General features: G+C 38.7%; 1 protein-coding gene and 1 long non-coding RNA gene across 3 annotated transcripts in view; one reads left to right on the forward strand and one right to left on the reverse strand.

Moving 5' to 3' along the window:
* The window catches only part of LOC102166663, a 52,361-nt gene extending 50,736 nt beyond the window's left edge, over positions 1 to 1,625 (reverse strand). For both annotated transcript variants that reach the window (XR_002346425.1, XR_002346424.1), the window contains exon 1: positions 1,497 to 1,625. This is a non-coding gene — a long non-coding RNA (uncharacterized LOC102166663). The remainder of the gene's footprint in view (positions 1 to 1,496) is intronic.
* Positions 880 to 18,275, forward strand: PGRMC2 (progesterone receptor membrane component 2). Its single transcript, NM_001097521.2, is given in 4 exon segments — positions 880 to 1,053; positions 1,056 to 1,321; positions 15,026 to 15,181; positions 17,040 to 18,275. Coding segments are annotated over 4 exon segments (669 nt in total). The 5' UTR covers positions 880 to 904; the 3' UTR covers positions 17,138 to 18,275.

The raw sequence follows: 18,574 nt of genomic DNA on the forward strand, positions 1-18,574 counted from the left end.
CTACCGCCCCAGAAATTACGACTTAAGGAATAACACCTTTAGACTGAAACCTGAAAGAAAACTGGACAAGAGTAGCCTTGGCCAAAACCACTGGGGAGTGGCTACTCGTTGTCGCAGACAGCACGTAGATTCCTTTTGCCAAACAATTCCAATGCGGGTTCTATGTACACTCTCTGCGCCAGGAGACCAGCTCATCGCCAAAACTTCTGGCGGTAGCTTTGCCTGAGTGCCCACGCTCATAGCTTCCGGACGGGCGCGACGGCGTCCAAGGGGAGAGACACCCCTCACCGATTTGCGAAAGCAGTTAATACTATGCCGAGGCCTCGCACTAGCCACTCATGCCCTCAGAAAGGAATCCGGGACCGCCCCGCCTCAGCAGCAGCCTCGGCGCACGTGAAGCTCACGGGCGGAGCGACAAGAGACAGGCAACTGCTCGCGGACGCCAACCCAGGCCTGGGAAGGGAAGAGACTTTTAGGCGCACGCGCACAGCGAGGGGACTGGGCGGAGCGTGCCTTCCGAAGGGGTTGCATTGGAAAGGAGAGCGCGTGGCGCCCCGGAACCCGCGCACGCGCAGTAATTTTGCCCCGCCTATGCGCGCGCGCGTCCCGCGCAGCATCTTTTCAGGACCGCCCCTTCTACTTCAACTAGAAGAGATGACGGGCAAAAGCAGGGAAGTGTGGGGCGAGGTAGGCGGGGCGCCGCACGCGAGCGCGGCCTGCAAAAGAAGGGAGGTGGAGGAGGGATCCTAGACAACGTTACCCCGTCAACACCCAATCGGGAGCCCATCTGGCCCCGCCCCCTACCCTCACGTTATTGGCTGAGAGGCCCCCATATGGGCGGGGCCCCCGTGAGGTTGGGGCGGGCAGGGGGCGGGGAGGAGGAGGAAGGCGCTGGCGGGCAGTGATGGCGGCGGGTGATGGGGACGTGAAGCTAGGCACCCTAGGGAGTGGCAGCGAGAGCAGCAGCGACGGCAGCAGCGAGAGCCCAGGCGGCGCGGGAGAGGCAGCAGAAGGGGGCGGTTGGGCGACAGCGGCGTTGGCGCTTCTGACGGGGGCGGGGAGATGCTGCTGAACGTGGCGCTGGTGGCGCTAGTGCTGCTGGGGGCCTACCGGCTGTGGGTGCGCTGGGGGCGGCGGGGTCTGGGCGCCGGAGCCGGGGCAGGCGAGGAGAGCCCAGCCGCTTCTCTGCCTCGTATGAAGAAGCGGGACTTCAGCTTGGAGCAGCTGCGCCAGTATGACGGGTCCCGCACGCCGCGCATCCTACTCGCGGTCAATGGGAAAGTCTTCGACGTGACCAAAGGCAGCAAGTTCTACGGCCCGGGTGAGGAGTTGGAAGGGGAGGGTGAGGACCCCCTGCAGATCAAGCGCGACCCCCCTCTGATGGGAGGGCCCGTGGGCACCGGGTTAGTTTGGCAGCCTTCTCGACATCTGGACCCCCGCGCCTTGTCTGCCGCACCTGAGACAGCCCGTCCCCAACCCAGCCCAGCCGCGGGCACCTCCAGCGTTTCTCCCCCGAAGTCGGGGTCCCAGTGTTGTCCCAGGAACCAGCTCTCAGTTCTTATCTTTCTCTCTTCCCAACTCTTCTCGCAGCTTTTTCTTGTGCTGAGTTTTAAAAAATCCTTTTAGTTGTCGTCAGTCACCTTGGCCCTCAGACTGTAGCTCCTGGGATGGTAGTGGGCAGGAGAGAAGGAAAATTTCTAAAGTAGGGACCTAAAGTTTTTGGCCCTGTAATTCACAGCTTTCCTTTCTTTACTCTTTTTTTGCCACTGATGTCCCTTTTCTCTCTACTAGTACTCATAGGGCCACGTTTAGGTACACGTAGCTCCAAGTCCCAACCCTCTATGAAGTCCGGGTACATAAGCAACACTTCAACCTTAAAAAAAAATAGTTTTAGTATGGAGACGCTTTCCAAGATTAACAATGAATGTGAGATGAAGCATACCAGAATGCAGATCCTAGTAAATACTGGCAAGGGTATTCGCCCTGAGTTTTGGGGGTGGAGCTCATATACCTAGCAGGCATGCCTGTCCGGTTTCTTTCTCTTTTTCTTTTTTTTTTTTTTTTTTTTTTGGTAGTAGGAAGGCAGGTATTCAAATACACGTTGATTATGACTTATTGTATTTTCACTGAGGAAAAAAAAAGAGCTATAAATTCATACCCCCCCACCCCCACCCCGCACCAGTTTTGCAAGCCAAAAGTTTTTGGAACTTTGCGTTTAGAGAGCTGTGTATATTTAGGTTGCTGGTTTAGAAACCCTTCTTTTGCAATGTAGTTATAACATACATTTCCAGATAACACTAATAAACTTCAGACTCATGGAACTTGTTGGCATACCATAAAATTGAGCAACATTGTACATGCTGGTTTTGTAGTTATTCTAAATTTTTAAAAAGTGGCTACAATAAAAATAATAAAATTAGAGACTTAAAGTGACCTGTTATTCAAAAGAATACATCCAAGCCAGGGTAAGTCTAAAAACAAGTTGATTTCCTCTTAATCTGTTAGTATGTGTGATTTATTGACAATTGCAAATTAGTATATACTTCTGATTTCTGTGCTTAGTGGCAGGAAGATACTTTAGAAGTGCTTTGGTGTGTTGTTTGTTATTTGGAATAGAAATAAGAAAGTGGAGATTCTTAGTTGCTTGTATTTTGTGTGCATATCTATGTTCAATGCAAGTCATAGATAAACTACTTGCTTCTGGTTAAGTAAAATGAAAACCAGAAGTCTTCCAACTCATATCAGCTGAAATAGTTATTTTTGTGTGTTTACTTAAAAGAGCTTGTGGGATAATACAATACGGCCAAAGTACATTATTTAAACGGACAGACCAAATTAAATATTTTATTTGATATATTTTTTAAGTCAAGGATTCGCACAGAATGTGTGTTCTGTGGTTAGAAATTGTGTACAGGTTTAGATTTTTAATATAGCATTTACCCAACCAAAAATATCTGCCTCTGTAGTCCCTATCTAAAATGACAATGAAGCAACCAAAATATTAGTGCAAAGAAGCATACTAGTCTTCACACATTATGCCTTGCCACTATCTGAAAAAAAAAAAGTTAAGAGAAACAGTCGTAGACACAGTTTGGCAGTATCCAGTGGCAAAAGTTCTGCAACAGACATTTTAAAATTAAGATAAGAGTAGTAGTTATTATGTAGATAGCCTTTGTGTGGCTTGAGCTAGTGACGGAGTTCCTCAGATACAAGAGAAGTCAATTTTAGGCTAACTTCCACCAATTTCCAGTCCTGATGAAGAGGCTGAGTGATAATCAATTATTTCATTATAAGTATTTGATTAACAACCTAATAAAGATATTTGGAATATTTCATTATTGAAAGGAATCTTAAAGGTAGCCAGAACATCTTATTGGGCTTGGAATATGTTGATATTTCACATTAAGAGAAGATATAACACTTGCCATAAGTCTTCAAGGTATATTTCTGGTTATAAAAACAAACATAAGTTCAGTTTTGGTTTTAATTTTTTTATTTTCATCTTCAAATCAACTAAGAAATTTTGTAGCAGGATAATTCAGAAGCAGTAATCCTTATCTGGGACTTTTAGTAGCTTGAATGAATTAAGGCAGCCAGAAAACCTAGTTTCTATGCCTAGCCAATATCTACTCCCGTTTCTCAATAATAGAGTTGAAAGTTTGTTTTGTGAGGCTTTTTCTCTGTTGAAAGTATTTTTCTTTTTAGTCATAATTTTTAAAGTTTAGGTTCTTAAAAAACTAAATATTGGCAGTTTCATTTAATGGAGTAAACATATATTGGCAAACAGTTGGCATTAACTACATTTGTCGATATTAAATTTAGCACAGTTCAGGCACTTGCCCAGAGTTTGAGGAAAGTGATCATGTTGGAAACAATGAATGTGGGAGGGGAAAGAAAGCCAGATTTGTTAAGCAGCTACTACCTCAAATCCATTAATTTGTCATCTCCACAGTGCTTTTAGTTCAGTAAGTTTAGTGAATATTCCTATCCTTCAGATGGAGAGCCCGAGTGTTAGCAATTTGGGGTAAATTGGTTTGGGTCACACAGACATGGCATTTAAACACAGATATATATGACCACAAAGCCTATCTACCCTATTTCAGGTAAACTGCATTCTGGAATAAATTTACAGAGAATCTCCCTGCTTTATTTTTTTATACCTTCTCCTGGTTCCCATAAGGATTTAAAGCCTCAAAGAAAAATACTTTCAATGCTTTATTGTGCTGCTTAATATAGTAGATATGGTTGGAGTTCCTGTTGTGGCTCAGTGGGTTAAGAATCCACCTAGTATCCTTGAGGATGTGGGTCTCATCCCTGATCTTGCTAGTGAATTAAGGATCCGGCATTGCTTCAAGCTGCCATGTAGGGTGCAGATGCTGCTCAGATCCCACATTGCTGTGGCTGGGGTAAAGGCCTGCAGCTCCAATTCTACCCCTAGCCTAGGACCTTCCATATTCTGCAGGTGTGGCCCTATTAAAAAATAATAATAATAATAATATATATTATTAGATAGGGTAGCCACAAGCCACATGTGGCTTTTTTAATTTAAATTAATTAAAATTACATATAATTGGAATTTGAGCTTCTCAGTCATATTAGCCACATTTCAAGTGCTTAGTAGTCACATGGCTACCATACTAGACAGCGCTCTTGATAGAGTATTTTCACCTTCCAGTAGAGTTCTGTTCAATAGCGTTAATTCTAGAATGAGGACAGGGTAGAAGGAGGAAGAAACTCCACTTTGAGCTTATTATCTCAATTTTCAAACAGCCCTAGCAGATAAATATTGTTCCCATTTTACAAATGTGGAAACAAACTCGGAGACGTTTTGCCCCAAATCAAAGTTCTATGGCAAAACTAGAACTCAAACTCAGTCCAACTGGCTTCGCAAGCTGTGTCTTTCACTGTATCACAACATAATTTCACTTTCTAGTTTCATAATAGATGAAGAAGACTCCAACAGATAGTATAATTTTTTAAAAATCTGAGGTAGGAGTTCCCACTGTGGTGCAGTGGGTTAAGGATCTTGTGTTGCCAAAGCTGTGGTATAGCTCACAGCTTTGACTTGGGTTCAGTCCCTGGCCCAGGAATTTCCATATGCAATGGTGCAGCCAAAAAAATTTTTTCTAAATAAATAAAATTTGTAGGTAGTATTACTGCAATGGAACTCTACCAAAACAGTGGGTTTTTTTAATTATTTAGAATTGCAAGAAATTACACTATACAATTGACCTTTCTAATGGTTATCTTCATTTCTGATATTTAGTTATATAGCTTCCCCTTTATTCCATGTACAGTATTCTTTGACATATTCCAAAGCTGTGTTTTCTCCAACGTACTATTTAAATTCCACTGGAAAGAAAAAGTACTGCTTGAGATAACTAATATTTAGCAGATGGAGGAAATGAGCATATATACCTTTCTTGCGTTTCCTCCTGTTTTAACTTTATGTTTAATATGTTAACTTTTATTTATAGTTTGTAGAATTACAGCTGAAGCAAGAGTTGCAACATATAAACAAACCTATTCTTTCATGAATGTCCTATTGACACTACCTAGCTCTCATCCTAGCTTCTTGCTTTGAAGCCAGCTGGGTCTGTAGGGCTAATGCCATACACATTCATTCCCTGCCAGTCAAGACAAAGGGATCAGCTAAATTGTATGATGAATTTTGATACTCTGTTCAAATTTATTAGTTATTTCTAGGTACCTACTTGGTTGGCTCCTCTGAGTTCAACATCATTCCATTGTTTTTAATCTGAGGGAATTATATTTGTATTAAATACTACCACAAAGTATAAAAGGAAGGCTTAATATATGAGATCAGAAGATGGTACTGAAGTTGGAGGAAAAGAGTAGATTTAGTAACATCTGAAGTTGGCCATTCTGGTTGTTTTAATAGTTCATAAGGTGACCTAGACCACTCCTTCCCTATGTACCTGTGACAGACATCAATAAATAACTGCTGTGCTCTTAGAGCCTGCATCCTGTCTCAGGATCTTTAAAACAGGATTTCATCTCCTGTTTTCATCTCAAGCAATTTCTTCTTGGAATTTAAAGGTGGAGATGAAATCCTGTTTTAAGAAGGAATTGCAGAGTTCCCATCGTGGCTCAGCAGTTAATGAACCCGACTAGTATCCATGAGCACAAGGGTTGGATCCCTGATCTCACTCAGTAGATGAAGGATCATCCCCTGCCATGAGCTGTGGTGTAGGTCACAGAAACAGCTCAGATCCCGCCTTGCTGTGGCTATGGCATAGGCTTGCAGCTGCAGCTCCAATTCGACCCCTAGCCTGGGAACCTCAGTATGCCACGGGTGCAGCCTTAAAAAGTCAAAAAAAAAAAAAAAAGAAGAAGGAATTGCTTGAATTTCATTGTATTGTATTGCCTAGATAAGATGTTTTGAGAAATGAGAGTTCTCGATGTCTTCAAAACATTTGCTTCCCTACCCTCATAGAATTTATGGGGAAAATCATCTGTTGAGAATGATGATCAGCAAGTATTCAATAAATGATTATACTCTGTAATTAAATATGATGTGAAAGGGACTTGTCACTGGATCCTTAACCTGCTGAGCCACCAGGGGACTCTATCCATCCTTTTACTTTCAACCAATCTATTTTTTTTTCTTATAAATAACATATACTTGGGTTTTTTTTTCATTAAATTTAATATCAGTACTGTTTTTTAACAACTCAATCAGTTCATATGTTTTGTCACTATAAGTGTTAGATTTATTTCTACCATCTTATTTAGTAGTTTTGTTATACTTTTCTTTGCCTTTTCTCCCACCTTTTTTTCCTTCTCAGATTGGTCCTGCCAGTTCTTTTCAGACTGATTTGGCTGTATACTGTTTCTATTGGTGATTTCATTAATAAAAAACTACCATGTATACAAATGTGGACGATGTCCACTGGAGTTGTGTAGTACACAGCCATAAATTATGGCTCTGGTTAAAAAACTTTAATCCTTCCCCCATCCCATTTTCTGTTTATTAGACTTGTAACTTTTTTGTAACAGTATTTAAGTTTACCAGCGTAGTTACCATTTTCTTTATTCACTGTCATTGCTTACATCTGTCTCATTTCTTTGTTCAGGATTCCTTTTTTTCCTCATTTATTTATTTATTTATTGCTTTTTAAGGCTACACCCCTGGCATATGAAAGTTCCCAGGCTAGGGGTTGAATCGGAGCTATAGCTGCTGGCCTGCGCCATAGCCACAGCAACACAGGATCCACTGAACGACGTTGGGAACTTGATTTTCATTTTAGTTAGGTATATCTAGATATAAGATTGTTTTTACCTCAAATCTTTTTTTTATTTTTAAATTTTTATTTAATAATGTTCTTTTGATTTGTGCCAGACTAAAATCTGAGAATGTTCATTTATTTTAGAAAATTTGAACCCATTATCTCTTCAGTTATTGCCTCCCCCATTCTCATTTTTTCTTCTGAATCTTAGTAGATACACATTAGCTTTCCATTCCATCCTTCATGTCTCTTAGTCTTTATGATCCATCTCTTAATTTCTTAATGATTTTAAGAAAACATACTGTATCTCTTTAACCTGCTTCTGTTACCTTATTCTTAGGATGCCATTTCTCATATTTGTTCTGTGTGCTCACTTCTCCATGGTGGTTTGTTTCTTCATACAGTTAAACTCATCTTCAGCAATTGCTGTCTTTTTGTTTCTTGAATATTTTCTGTGATATGCCATGAGCCCTGGATTGTGGAAGTATGGGGTATGTCCCAAAATACAGCCTCACAGAAGTTTAAAAAGGGAAAAAAAAAAAAAAGTTTTATTTGGTAATACATGGCCAGAATAGAAAAATTGTAAAGGCTATATAGTGAAAAATATTCTCCTTCCTATAACAAGCCACCATGTTCCCTCCCTGGAAGTGAGGAACCAGTCTCAGTATTGAATATTGTTCCAGAGCAAATCTCTGCAAGTGCAAACATGTGGATATGAACTCCCCACCCCCACTCCATGCACTAATTGTAGCATACTCTTCAAATCTATAATATTTTAATATACTGAGAGCCTATCATATCAGTATAAAGTGAGCCATTTCATTCTTTTCGATTGTATGACTATATCATACCAGTCAATTTTAACAAACATTTAGGTTGTTTTCCAGACTTCATATTATATGATACTGCTCTAAATATGCTTGTACATAACATTTTAAGCATGTGAGTAAAATCATAATTATCTATAAAATAAATTCCTAAAAGTAAAATTACTGAGTCTTAGGGTATCGACATTTTTTATTTGGATACTCATTTCTCAAATTGCCCTCCAGAGAAGACCAATTTGTATTCACATGAAAATGCCTATTTCTTACCCTTTTGCCAGAAATGTGATATTAAATTTGTTGGTCTTTGTCGATCTGAGAAGTTAAAATAGTATTTCAATATTAGTTCAATTTACACTTCTCTTTTTCTTGGTGAGTTTGGACATCTTCAAATTTTTGAGTCGCTTAGGTTTCCTTTCCTACACATTATGTTAATATATTTTTTGCCACCGTTTTTCAGTCATGACTATTTTATAGCTGCTAAGTTTTATATCATACTTAAAGCCTTTTTGCACTTAAAGATTATTTGTAAAAATCTGTGGTCTCGATACTTTTATGGTTTTGGTTTGTTACTTTGGGAATTTATTTCGTTTTAAGGCCAAATAAGGATCCAGCTTCTGTTTTTTTTTTACAGAGGGCTGTTCAATTATCCCAACACCATTTATAGAATAATTTATTTTTCCCAGCCTTTGCTGTATTACCATTACTGTTTGCTAAGTTCCAACAGATTTTTTTTAATTTTTTTTATTTTTTATTTTTATGGCTGTACCCACAGCATATGGAAGTTCCTGACCAGGATTGAATTCGAATCTCAGCTGCAGCAACACTGGATCCTTTAACCCACTACATCACGGTGGGGACTCCTCCAACAGATATTTAAATCCATGCAATTTTTTCACCTTAGAATTCTCTTTCTCTGTGTGCCTTGTAAACTCAGGCCCCACTCCATGAATGGAACAGGCCTGGAGTTTTAATTTTTCAAATCCCCTCCTCCTACCCCAGCTGTGAGCCCTGGGGCCAGCCAGGCCATCAGCTCAACCCACAGTATTACTGAGAGCATCCTTCCCAATTTAAATTTTAGAAGCAAGGTTGAGTTTTCAGTTCCTCTTAGAATTATGGTAGTCAAGAGATTATCTAGTTTGACCTCCAATTTTAGGCATGTAAAATTTGCTCAATGTTGAATGTAGGGTGGGGCCTCAAATGCAAGTTGATTTCTTTAAGAGGTATTCTCAGAGTTCCTCTGTGGCTCAGCGGGTTCTGGCATCATTGGTATTATGGCTTGTGTTGCTGCTGTGGTGCAGGTTCAGTCCCTGGCCCAGGAACTTGTGCATGCTGTGGGCATGGCCAAAAAAAAAAAAAAAAAAAAGAGGTATACTCCAGTTTTACCATGCTACATTCTAACTCCTAGGACTTCCTAGAACTAAGTATAAAAAAATATGTATTAGTTGGATTTCATTTAGTCACTTGTACATATTGTCTCCTGGGCCCATTATAATTTTATTTGGAATAAATTACTCAATACCAAGAATTACTAGTTTTTGGTTTTTTTTTTAAACTTGCTTTATGGAGTTGCTGTTGTGGCGCAGCAGAAATGAATCTGACTAGAAACCATTGGGTGGCCAGTTCGATCCCTGGCCTTGCTCAGCGGGTTAAGGATCCAGCGTTGCCGTGAGCTGTGGTGTAGATCTCAGATGTGGCTCAGATCTGGCATTGCTGCAGCTGTGGTGTAGGCCAGCAGCTATAGCTCCGCTGTGGGCACAACCCTAAAAAGACCAAAAAAAAAAAAAAAAAAAACTTGCTCTAACGATCACAGAAGATAACTGTCAAAACATGCCAGAAAACTGGGCTGATTATAAACAATAAATTACAAAAAAAATTAATAATGAACTTAATTAAAAGTTTGTGTCTTAGAGCTGTGGTTTTTGTACCACAGGAAAAACTATTCATTCTGGAATTTTCTCCTCTTCATAACCACTAATACAGACACATAATCACCCTAATAGTCACAGAATTATCTGTTACATATTTAGATGTTGTATTTACTGCCTCCTGGAATTTTCTGCTCATTAAATTATTTTTTAGGAGTTTCTGTTATGGTTCAATAGGTTAAGCACCCAACATAGTGTCCATGAGGATGTGGCCTTGCTCAGGAGGTTAAGGATATGGCATTGAAGCAAGCTGCAGCTTGGATCTGATGTGGTTGTGTCATAAGCCAGCAGCTCCTGTTCAGCCCTTAGCCCTGGAACTTCCATATATTGCAGGTGCATCCCTAAAAAGATTTTTTTTAAAGCTAGATTTTTTTTTTTCTGGCTGCACTTCAGCATGTGGGAATTCTAAGGCAAGAGATTGAACCTGCACCCCAGCAGTGACCTGAGCCATAGCAGTGACAATTCCAGATCCTTTAACCATCACGTCATTAGGGGATTCTTATTTATTGATTTTTGAACTTTAAAAATTTGTGCCATACGTTGTGTTAGCTCTTAAAACTATTAACGAAGTCTGAATTCTAACTATTAAAATGTCATTTTTAGTATGTTTAACAATGTCATGGAAGTAAGATTTATCTTTAAAATGATGGCCTAGAATATTTTTTTGTAAGTTCATTTCTGTTTTGACTGAATTGTGCTCACTTGAAATTATAAATCTAGTTTTGCATTAGCATTATATTTTAGTCTTTGATAAAGCAAGAGTATAATTCTCTTAGTTATTACTGAAATGTTAATGTCTAAATAAGCCTTAATAGTCAAAACAGTAAAAGTAGTTTGTATAAGCTAGCCTTTATTTTTATTTTTACTAAATTATACCACACCTAAAGACCTAATATCATTTAAAATTTGCTTTCCTTGGGTAGCTCTCTGTTACTGTAGTATTATGGATACCCAAGTGTAGTTATCAATATGGGAATCAGTAATATTTGAATCTGTTATGTAAGGGGAGTTGTGGAAAGAAGAGATTACTGACTGACTTCTCAGATAGGGTTCTGATTGTGTTACGGATGCAGAGAAATATACTTTAATTGGACCTCAAATCCCCCTTTGAGCATCTCATCCTTGTCCAACTGTAGTTCTTAATCTTGATTTAGGTTCTTTATGGTCTTAGAGGAAAAGTAAAGAAAATTGTTTTCAAAAAGACCTTTTCGGAAGCTAAATGCTTCCTGAGGGAAATTTGAAACACATGGAGAGAATAGCTTAATATAGTTAGAGGGTGGGGGAATATGTTAATCACTGAATCATTCTTTTCTATTCAAGAGTTAACAAAACATCATCTGTCTAGAATTAGACTTGGACTATTGACTGCTGACTCAAGTTCACTCTTACTAAGTTAGCCAAACCAAGAAAATAACATGTTTTATGAAGTTTTGTTTTCCTAAGGGAAGTTGGCAGAGAATTTTACTAGAGAATGCATTGCTATATGATAGAATACTCAAAGTTGGAGGGTATTCTGACTCCTTTTTTTATAATGATCATGTTTTCTTCTCTCCTCTTTACCATTTGGATGTGCTTTATAGTTGATACTCGGAAGGTATCCTGAAGTCGATTGACTTTTGCAGGCCAGGGAGGTAAATATTTATAACACAATGAAGCTGTTGATTTCTATAGTTTTTTTGTTAATGTTCTTCCATTTTCATTTAACAGGTATTCTGAAATAGCCATTCTCCTGAAATTTTGTGATTAATGAAATGCTGCAGTTTTCAGGGTTGTCAGTCCATCTTTCAGTTTGTGAGGTCTCTGGATGTTTTCTCAAGATGTGCTCTGTTTGAGGTAGTTAAAAAGTGGAAATCTTCCCAGTTTTTTCAGTGATTTTAGACAAGTCATTGTATGCTTCTGTTCATCTGCCAAGTAGACAGGGCAAAACCGGTCCATTTCACTTTGCAATATTGTGAGAGAAGAAAGTGAGATTATTAGGAAATTCTTTAAAAAGTTGAAATTCTCATTTTATATTTATAGGTTTTTATAGCCCTGATCAGTTTTATTTTTCCTTTTGTGTGTTTGACTCATCACTGTTTTGTAAGCACTCATACAGTCAGCACTGAGACCTTATAATGGGATTTTTCTTCATTGTTGTTTCTCAAGAAAAAATATCACTCAAGTCCTGTGTGTGTGTGTGTGTGTGTGTGTGTGTGTGTGTTTCCTCCATCTCCTGAAAACAGCGATTGCCACAAAGCAGAGAGTTATACCAAAAATAAATAAATAAATAAAACCACACCTGCTTTAACATGGGCTGCTTTTCTTTTCCCTGGGGACTCATCTTGCTTAGTTTTATTTATTTATTTATTTATTTATTTTGTCTTTTTGAGGGCTGCACCTGCAGCATTTGGAGGTTCCCAGGAAGATCCAGGCCAAGTCTGCGATCTACACCATAGCTCACAGCAACGCCATATCCTTAACCCACTGAGCAAGGGCAGGGATCAAACCTGCAAATCTCATGGTTCCTAGTTGGATTCATTTCCTCTGCACCATGACGGGAACTCCTAATTTTTCTATTGTAGTTGATTTACAATGTTTCTTACTTAGTGTTAAAAGTTAATGTTTCTCTAAAATAAAAACTCTAAAGAACTTCAGATTTTGCTCTTTAAATAGAAACAATATTGAATTTCTTTCCTTAAATGCTTAATCATACCCTTTTGAATGTTATTTGAGATAAAGGGCAAAGTTTGGCCAGTTGTAAATAGTGTCCCATTTTCTTATATAGAAGACAAATTTAAAAGTATAAATGGTAGCCTAAGTTTACATTAATAGAATGATTAAACAAATTATAGCTATATCTATTCAGTAGGAAAATATATGACCATTAAGTGATAATTGTGATAGTCACCTAATATTAAGTAGCAGTATGAAAAATAATGGGAAAGCAGGATAAAAAGTACTTTACTGGAAGTATTACCTTTATATTCATGTTAATATATTAATACCTAATAATGCTACTTTTTAAATTTATTGCTAATGCCACTTTTGGTTCCATGCAATAAACTTTTCAGAGAATGAGCTTTTTGTATCCAATGAACTTTAGGGTGCAGTACTTTCCGTAATTCAAATTAATGTTTATAAATTTTTAAGTAAATTTCTGAATTCTGTTCTTTATAGATACTTTTCTGACACATAACAATTTCCTGAATGTTTTCAAATATGAATATGGGTATAATCATTATTTTGCTCATTTAAATATCAATTAGTTTCCTTTTTTTTTTACTTGTGTACTTCTCATTAGAAAACTTTATTTTGTTAACTAGAGAATAGTCTCTTACTGGCCACTCTGTTGCTCATAAGAGTTAAGCCAGTAATTTAGTTTTTAAGTTATTTTCTCTAGGAGTTCCCATTGTGGCTCAGCGGAAACATCTGACTAGTATGCATGAGGATGCAGGTTTGATCCCTGGCCTCACTCAGCATTGCTGTGAGCTGTAGTGTAGGTCACAAAAGCGGCTGTGATTTCTCGTTGCTATGGCTGTGGTATAGGCCAGCGGCTACATTTCCGATTCAAGCCCTAGCCTAAGAACCTTCGTATGCCTCAGGTGCAGCCCTAAAAAGACAAAAAAAAATTATTTTCTATAAATTACTTTTGACAGAGTTCCTTTGTGGTGCAGTGAGTTAAGGATCTTGCATTGTCATTCAGCAGCTTGGGTTGCTGCTGTGGCATGGGTTTGATCCATGGCCTGGAAACTTCAATATACCGTGCATGTAGCCAAAACAATTGAATTAATAAATTACTTTTGTCATGTATGGATAACTTTGAGACTCAAGGAAGAACTACTTGTAAAATTATGTATTTTGAAGTATTTTTTTTGGCATGTGATTTTTTTTTTTTTTAATGTTATCTTTTTTGGGCCACACCCTCAGCATGTGGAGGTTCCCAGGCTGGGGCTCAGATTGGAGCTGTAGCTGACAGTCTATGCCATAGCTACAGTAGCATGGGACCCTTAACTGTTAGCATGTAATTCTTAAAACAGCATTTTAAACAGAGAAATCTATGTGGTCTGCTCTGCAGCCTACAATAAAGGAAGAATTAAGTCTTAAAAGGTTTGTACTATAAAATCTTTTTTTTTTTTTTTTTGGCTTTTTAGGGCCATACCTGCCACATATGGAGGTTCCCAGGCTAGGGGTTGAATTGGAGCTACAGTTGCCAGCCTGTGCCACAGCCACAGCAACGCGAGATCGGAGTTGCGTCTGCAACGTACACCACATATAGCTCACAGCAAAGCTGGAGCCTCAGTCCACTGAGCCGGGCCAGGGATCGAACCCGCAACCTCATGGTTCCTAGGTGGATTCATTTCCCCTGCACCATGATGGGAACTCGTGTATTATAAAGTCATTTTTTAAAGAGCCAGACTTAACCAGTTACATGAAATAAAATTTTCCTCTCCATTCCACAGAAATGTTGCCACTGTTAAGTGCTTGGTTTGTATTCCTGGTGTTTTTTTCTTTGTGCTTATTGATAGCTATGTACTATTTCATTAAAGTAATATGTAACCAATTTTTTTTTCTTTTTTTTTTTTTTTGCTTTGTAGGACTGCACCTGCAGCATATGGAAGTTCCCAGGCTAGGAGTCAAATCCGATCTACAGCTACTGGCCTACTGCACAGCCCCAGCAATGCCAGATCCGAGCCATGTCTGTGACCTACACCACAGCTCATTGCAGCACTGGATCCTTAACCCACTGAGAAGGCCACGGATTGAACCCGCATCCTTATGGATACTTGTGGGGGTAGTAATGACTGAACCACAATGGGAACTCCAACAGTTTTCATTTCAATGAAAAGTTTTTGGTCAAAAGGCAGGCTTCCAAGAAATTTCTTCTCATTAGAATTTCTTCTCATATCCCATCTAGTGTCTGTGAATGTTTTGAAATTAAGGCTGTTTAGAAATACAAGTCATGAGGCTTCTTTGATTTGACTTTTCCCTTTGAGACACTCCAAAATATTGTTAGGTAATCTAAATAATTCCTTTTTTTCTCCAGCGGGTCCATATGGAATATTTGCTGGTAGGGATGCCTCCAGAGGACTGGCGACATTTTGCCTAGATAAAGATGCACTTAAAGATGAATATGATGATCTCTCAGATTTGAATGCCGTACAAATGGAGAGTGTTCGAGAATGGGAAATGCAATTTAAAGGTACCTTCATTTTGTTGGGTTCTTTGCAAATATTAAATTTATGGCCAAAAAAAATGTACACTATTTCATTAGTCTTTAAGAGACTAAGAATACCATTTTCATTGCTGTCATTATTTGATGATAAACATAGCTATCAATATTATTGTGATTATTATTTATAAAATCCATATTTAAAAATTGACTTGTTATAAACTATAAAATTTCGACATCTTTACTCTTAGAAGGCTTGTTCATTAAGGTATAATTTTTTTAACATAAGCTTATATTTAAAACTGAATTGATTACTGATACTGATACCGTAATTTTGGTGTGTTCCAAAATGATTTTGTTGATCTTAGTTAGCCTCAAACCATAAAGGAAAGGTGTCATTCTCCTTTATACTCTTGTGGCACTCTGGACAGCGGTTTATGTGACCTGTGGATCCATTGGAATAGTTCTTGCTTTTTGGCACATATACTGGATCTGCTGTATGAAGCAGTTCTTCCATCTTATCCTCTTGGTTTGTCAGTTAATTCACTTAACCTGGGTACAAATTCTTGACCAAGAAATGACTAAACATGTTATCACATTGGACATAATGATGTTCTCAAACACCTGCTCACATAAAACAAGCTACGTAACAGAAACCTAAGAAGAGAGTTTAACAGCAGAAAGAAAAATAATGACTAGGGGCCACACACCAAGACCTCAGAGTACACAGGATAATAAGTTAACAAATGAATTTTCATCTTCTCATTTGGTTTGTTTTCTTTGGGACCACTAGCATGTGTCACATTTTCTTCCCAAGAATATTTCCAGGTTAAATCTACTCTCCATGTGATTTTTCCACATCATGTACTCTTCTCTCCACTTCTTCACCATTTCCATCACCATTTTTTTTTTTTTTTTTTTAAACAGCTACACCTGGGGCTTATGTAAGTTCCTGGGCTAGGGAGTCCAGTCAGAGCGGCAGCTGGGGCCATAACCATGCTAACACCGGATTTCATCCAAGCCACATTATGCCACAGCTTGGCAAGGCCGGATCCTTAACCCACTGAGCAAGGCCAGGGATCGAACCCACATTCTCACAGAGACATCAGATCCTTAACCCACTGAGCCACAACAGGAACTCCACTATTTCCTTTTTGTGGTCTTCTCTAGTCCAAACTAGGGTTCTGTACAAAATCCAATATGTTTATAGATTTTAAATAAAGAATTATTCTGAGACTCACAGTGCATATTGGAGTTAAACCATTTTCAAAGTACATGTCCTCAGACATATTCCAAGAGCCTGGCATGGGTGACTCCAAGATGGGTCCTAGGTATGCATATTTTTTAAAAAGATCTCCAAGTGATTCTGATGCAGTGTTCTTGATTAAGAACTGGTTGTATGGGAGTTTCTCTTGTGGCTTAGTGGGCTGAGCACCCTACTAGTATCCATGAGGGACACAAGTTCAATCTGTTGCTTTACTCAGTGGGTTAAAGATCTGGTGTTGGCGCAAGCTGCAGTGTAGTTCACCAACGCAGCTCAGATCTGACATTGCTGTGGTGTAGGCCGGCAGCTGCAGCTCCAATTCATCCCCTAGCCTGGGAACTTCCATATGCCACAGGTACAGCTCTAAAAAGAAGGGGGTGGGGGTTGGTACTGGTTGTATGGAGCAATCTCCTGCAGAGCACAATTCCCAAGCTTTATAAGTTCTCTGATCCTGTTTTCTTTTGTTCAAGCCTTACTTGAGTACAAAGACTGGACCAGGTAAGCAAAAGGAAAAACTTAGCTTGTTCTATATGACTCTAAAAGAAGCAAACACCTTCCCTGCTATATAATGGAATAGTGAAACAAATCTGATCACTACTGATTTTCTTTTGATGTATCTTTCAGAAAAATATGATTATGTAGGCAGACTCCTAAAACCAGGGGAAGAACCGTCAGAATATACAGATGAAGAAGATACCAAGGATCACAATAAACAGGATTGAACTTTGTAAACAACCAAAGTCAGGGGCCTTCAGAACTGCAATTCTTAACTCCCTTTCACAGAATGTCCAGCGTCTTTGGGTTTGGTTCACCTGCTGCAAAAAACATTCAACAGATTGTTTGTACAAGCTAAATGAGTCTCACTATGAAGATTTGAATACTAGACATTATTTATGCTGCCAAATTCTTTTGTTGCAGTTGTTTGTAATGTCTGGTGGGGCTTCTTCATCCTGAAAAGGAGACAGGGATCTTTTAAAGAGCAAGAAAGTCACAATATTACTTTTTCCTTTTTTTTCTTTCTTTTTTTTTTTTCCTTAAATCAAAGACAACCTGATATGTATTTGCTACCTAACTGTACAAATTTCCTCAAAAAACAACAAGTGATTCCTGTTTCATGTGCTGTGTTTTTAACAGTGAGGGAGAGAGGAGACCTGGGGAGGAGAGGTGAGGGTGCACATTAATTTGAGTAGTTAAGGCTACCGAAACATTAAAATATGAATTCCCAAACTTTTCTTTTGGGGTTTTGTCAGGGAAAAGAAAAAACTTTATTTCTAAGAAATCTTTGGAAATTAGAAGAAGTGGATTTAAGTCAAAGCTAATTTCCCAAAAGTAAGTCGTTTGAAACTAGTTTTCATCCCTTTCCTTCCCCTAGATCAAATTAATATTAATTGTGCCTTATTTCACTTACATAGACTTGAATTATTTTTAGGGAAAAGCCCTTATGTGAATTCAGAAGTCACTACAAGCAGCATTGAGACTGAAGTTGGAATATTCTGTTGACTGCAAAACCTTGATATCATTCTGTGTGTATAGAATGTAAAAGGAATACTCAGTGTTACTGCCGTATATGTTAATATACACAAACTTAATTAGCATTGTTAATGGCCAAATGGATTCTCCCATGCTTCTCTCTTTTCAAAAAAAAAAAAAAAATTGAGAAACAAATCAACAACTCTGTCCCCCAACAGCTGCCTAATTTAAGGAGTCTGACTCTCACATCTCACTGGTGTGGGTGCATGGGGCTGTAGTGTGGATGTCGTATGGGTGTGTCAGAGAGTGTGTGAGAGTGCCTTGGAAGGGACTCTGCAGATACTGTAAATACCCATACCATTTTAATAAAGCATGTACCGTAAACCAAAATAAGCTTGAGTTGGACTTTATATACAAACTGTAAGCCAGTGCATTATAATATGGTGGTCAAGATTGTGCACCTGATTCAAGATAAGGAAAAATCTTGGAAGTGAAAAGCAGGCACTGTTTAACCAAGTTGTACACATTGTACCACATTCACTGTAACTTTAGGAAGAAATTCCACTTTGTGGAACATTCTCAAGAGATCTGAGGTTATTCAGGTAAGAACTGATATATAAAAAATGTACATATTTTTACTTTATATTTTGATGCCAACTGATTATACTAGAAGTACTAGCACTCCAGTG

Source organism: Sus scrofa, chromosome 8 (genome assembly GCF_000003025.6).
Source record: "Sus scrofa isolate TJ Tabasco breed Duroc chromosome 8, Sscrofa11.1, whole genome shotgun sequence".
Lineage (NCBI taxonomy): Eukaryota > Metazoa > Chordata > Mammalia > Artiodactyla > Suidae > Sus > Sus scrofa.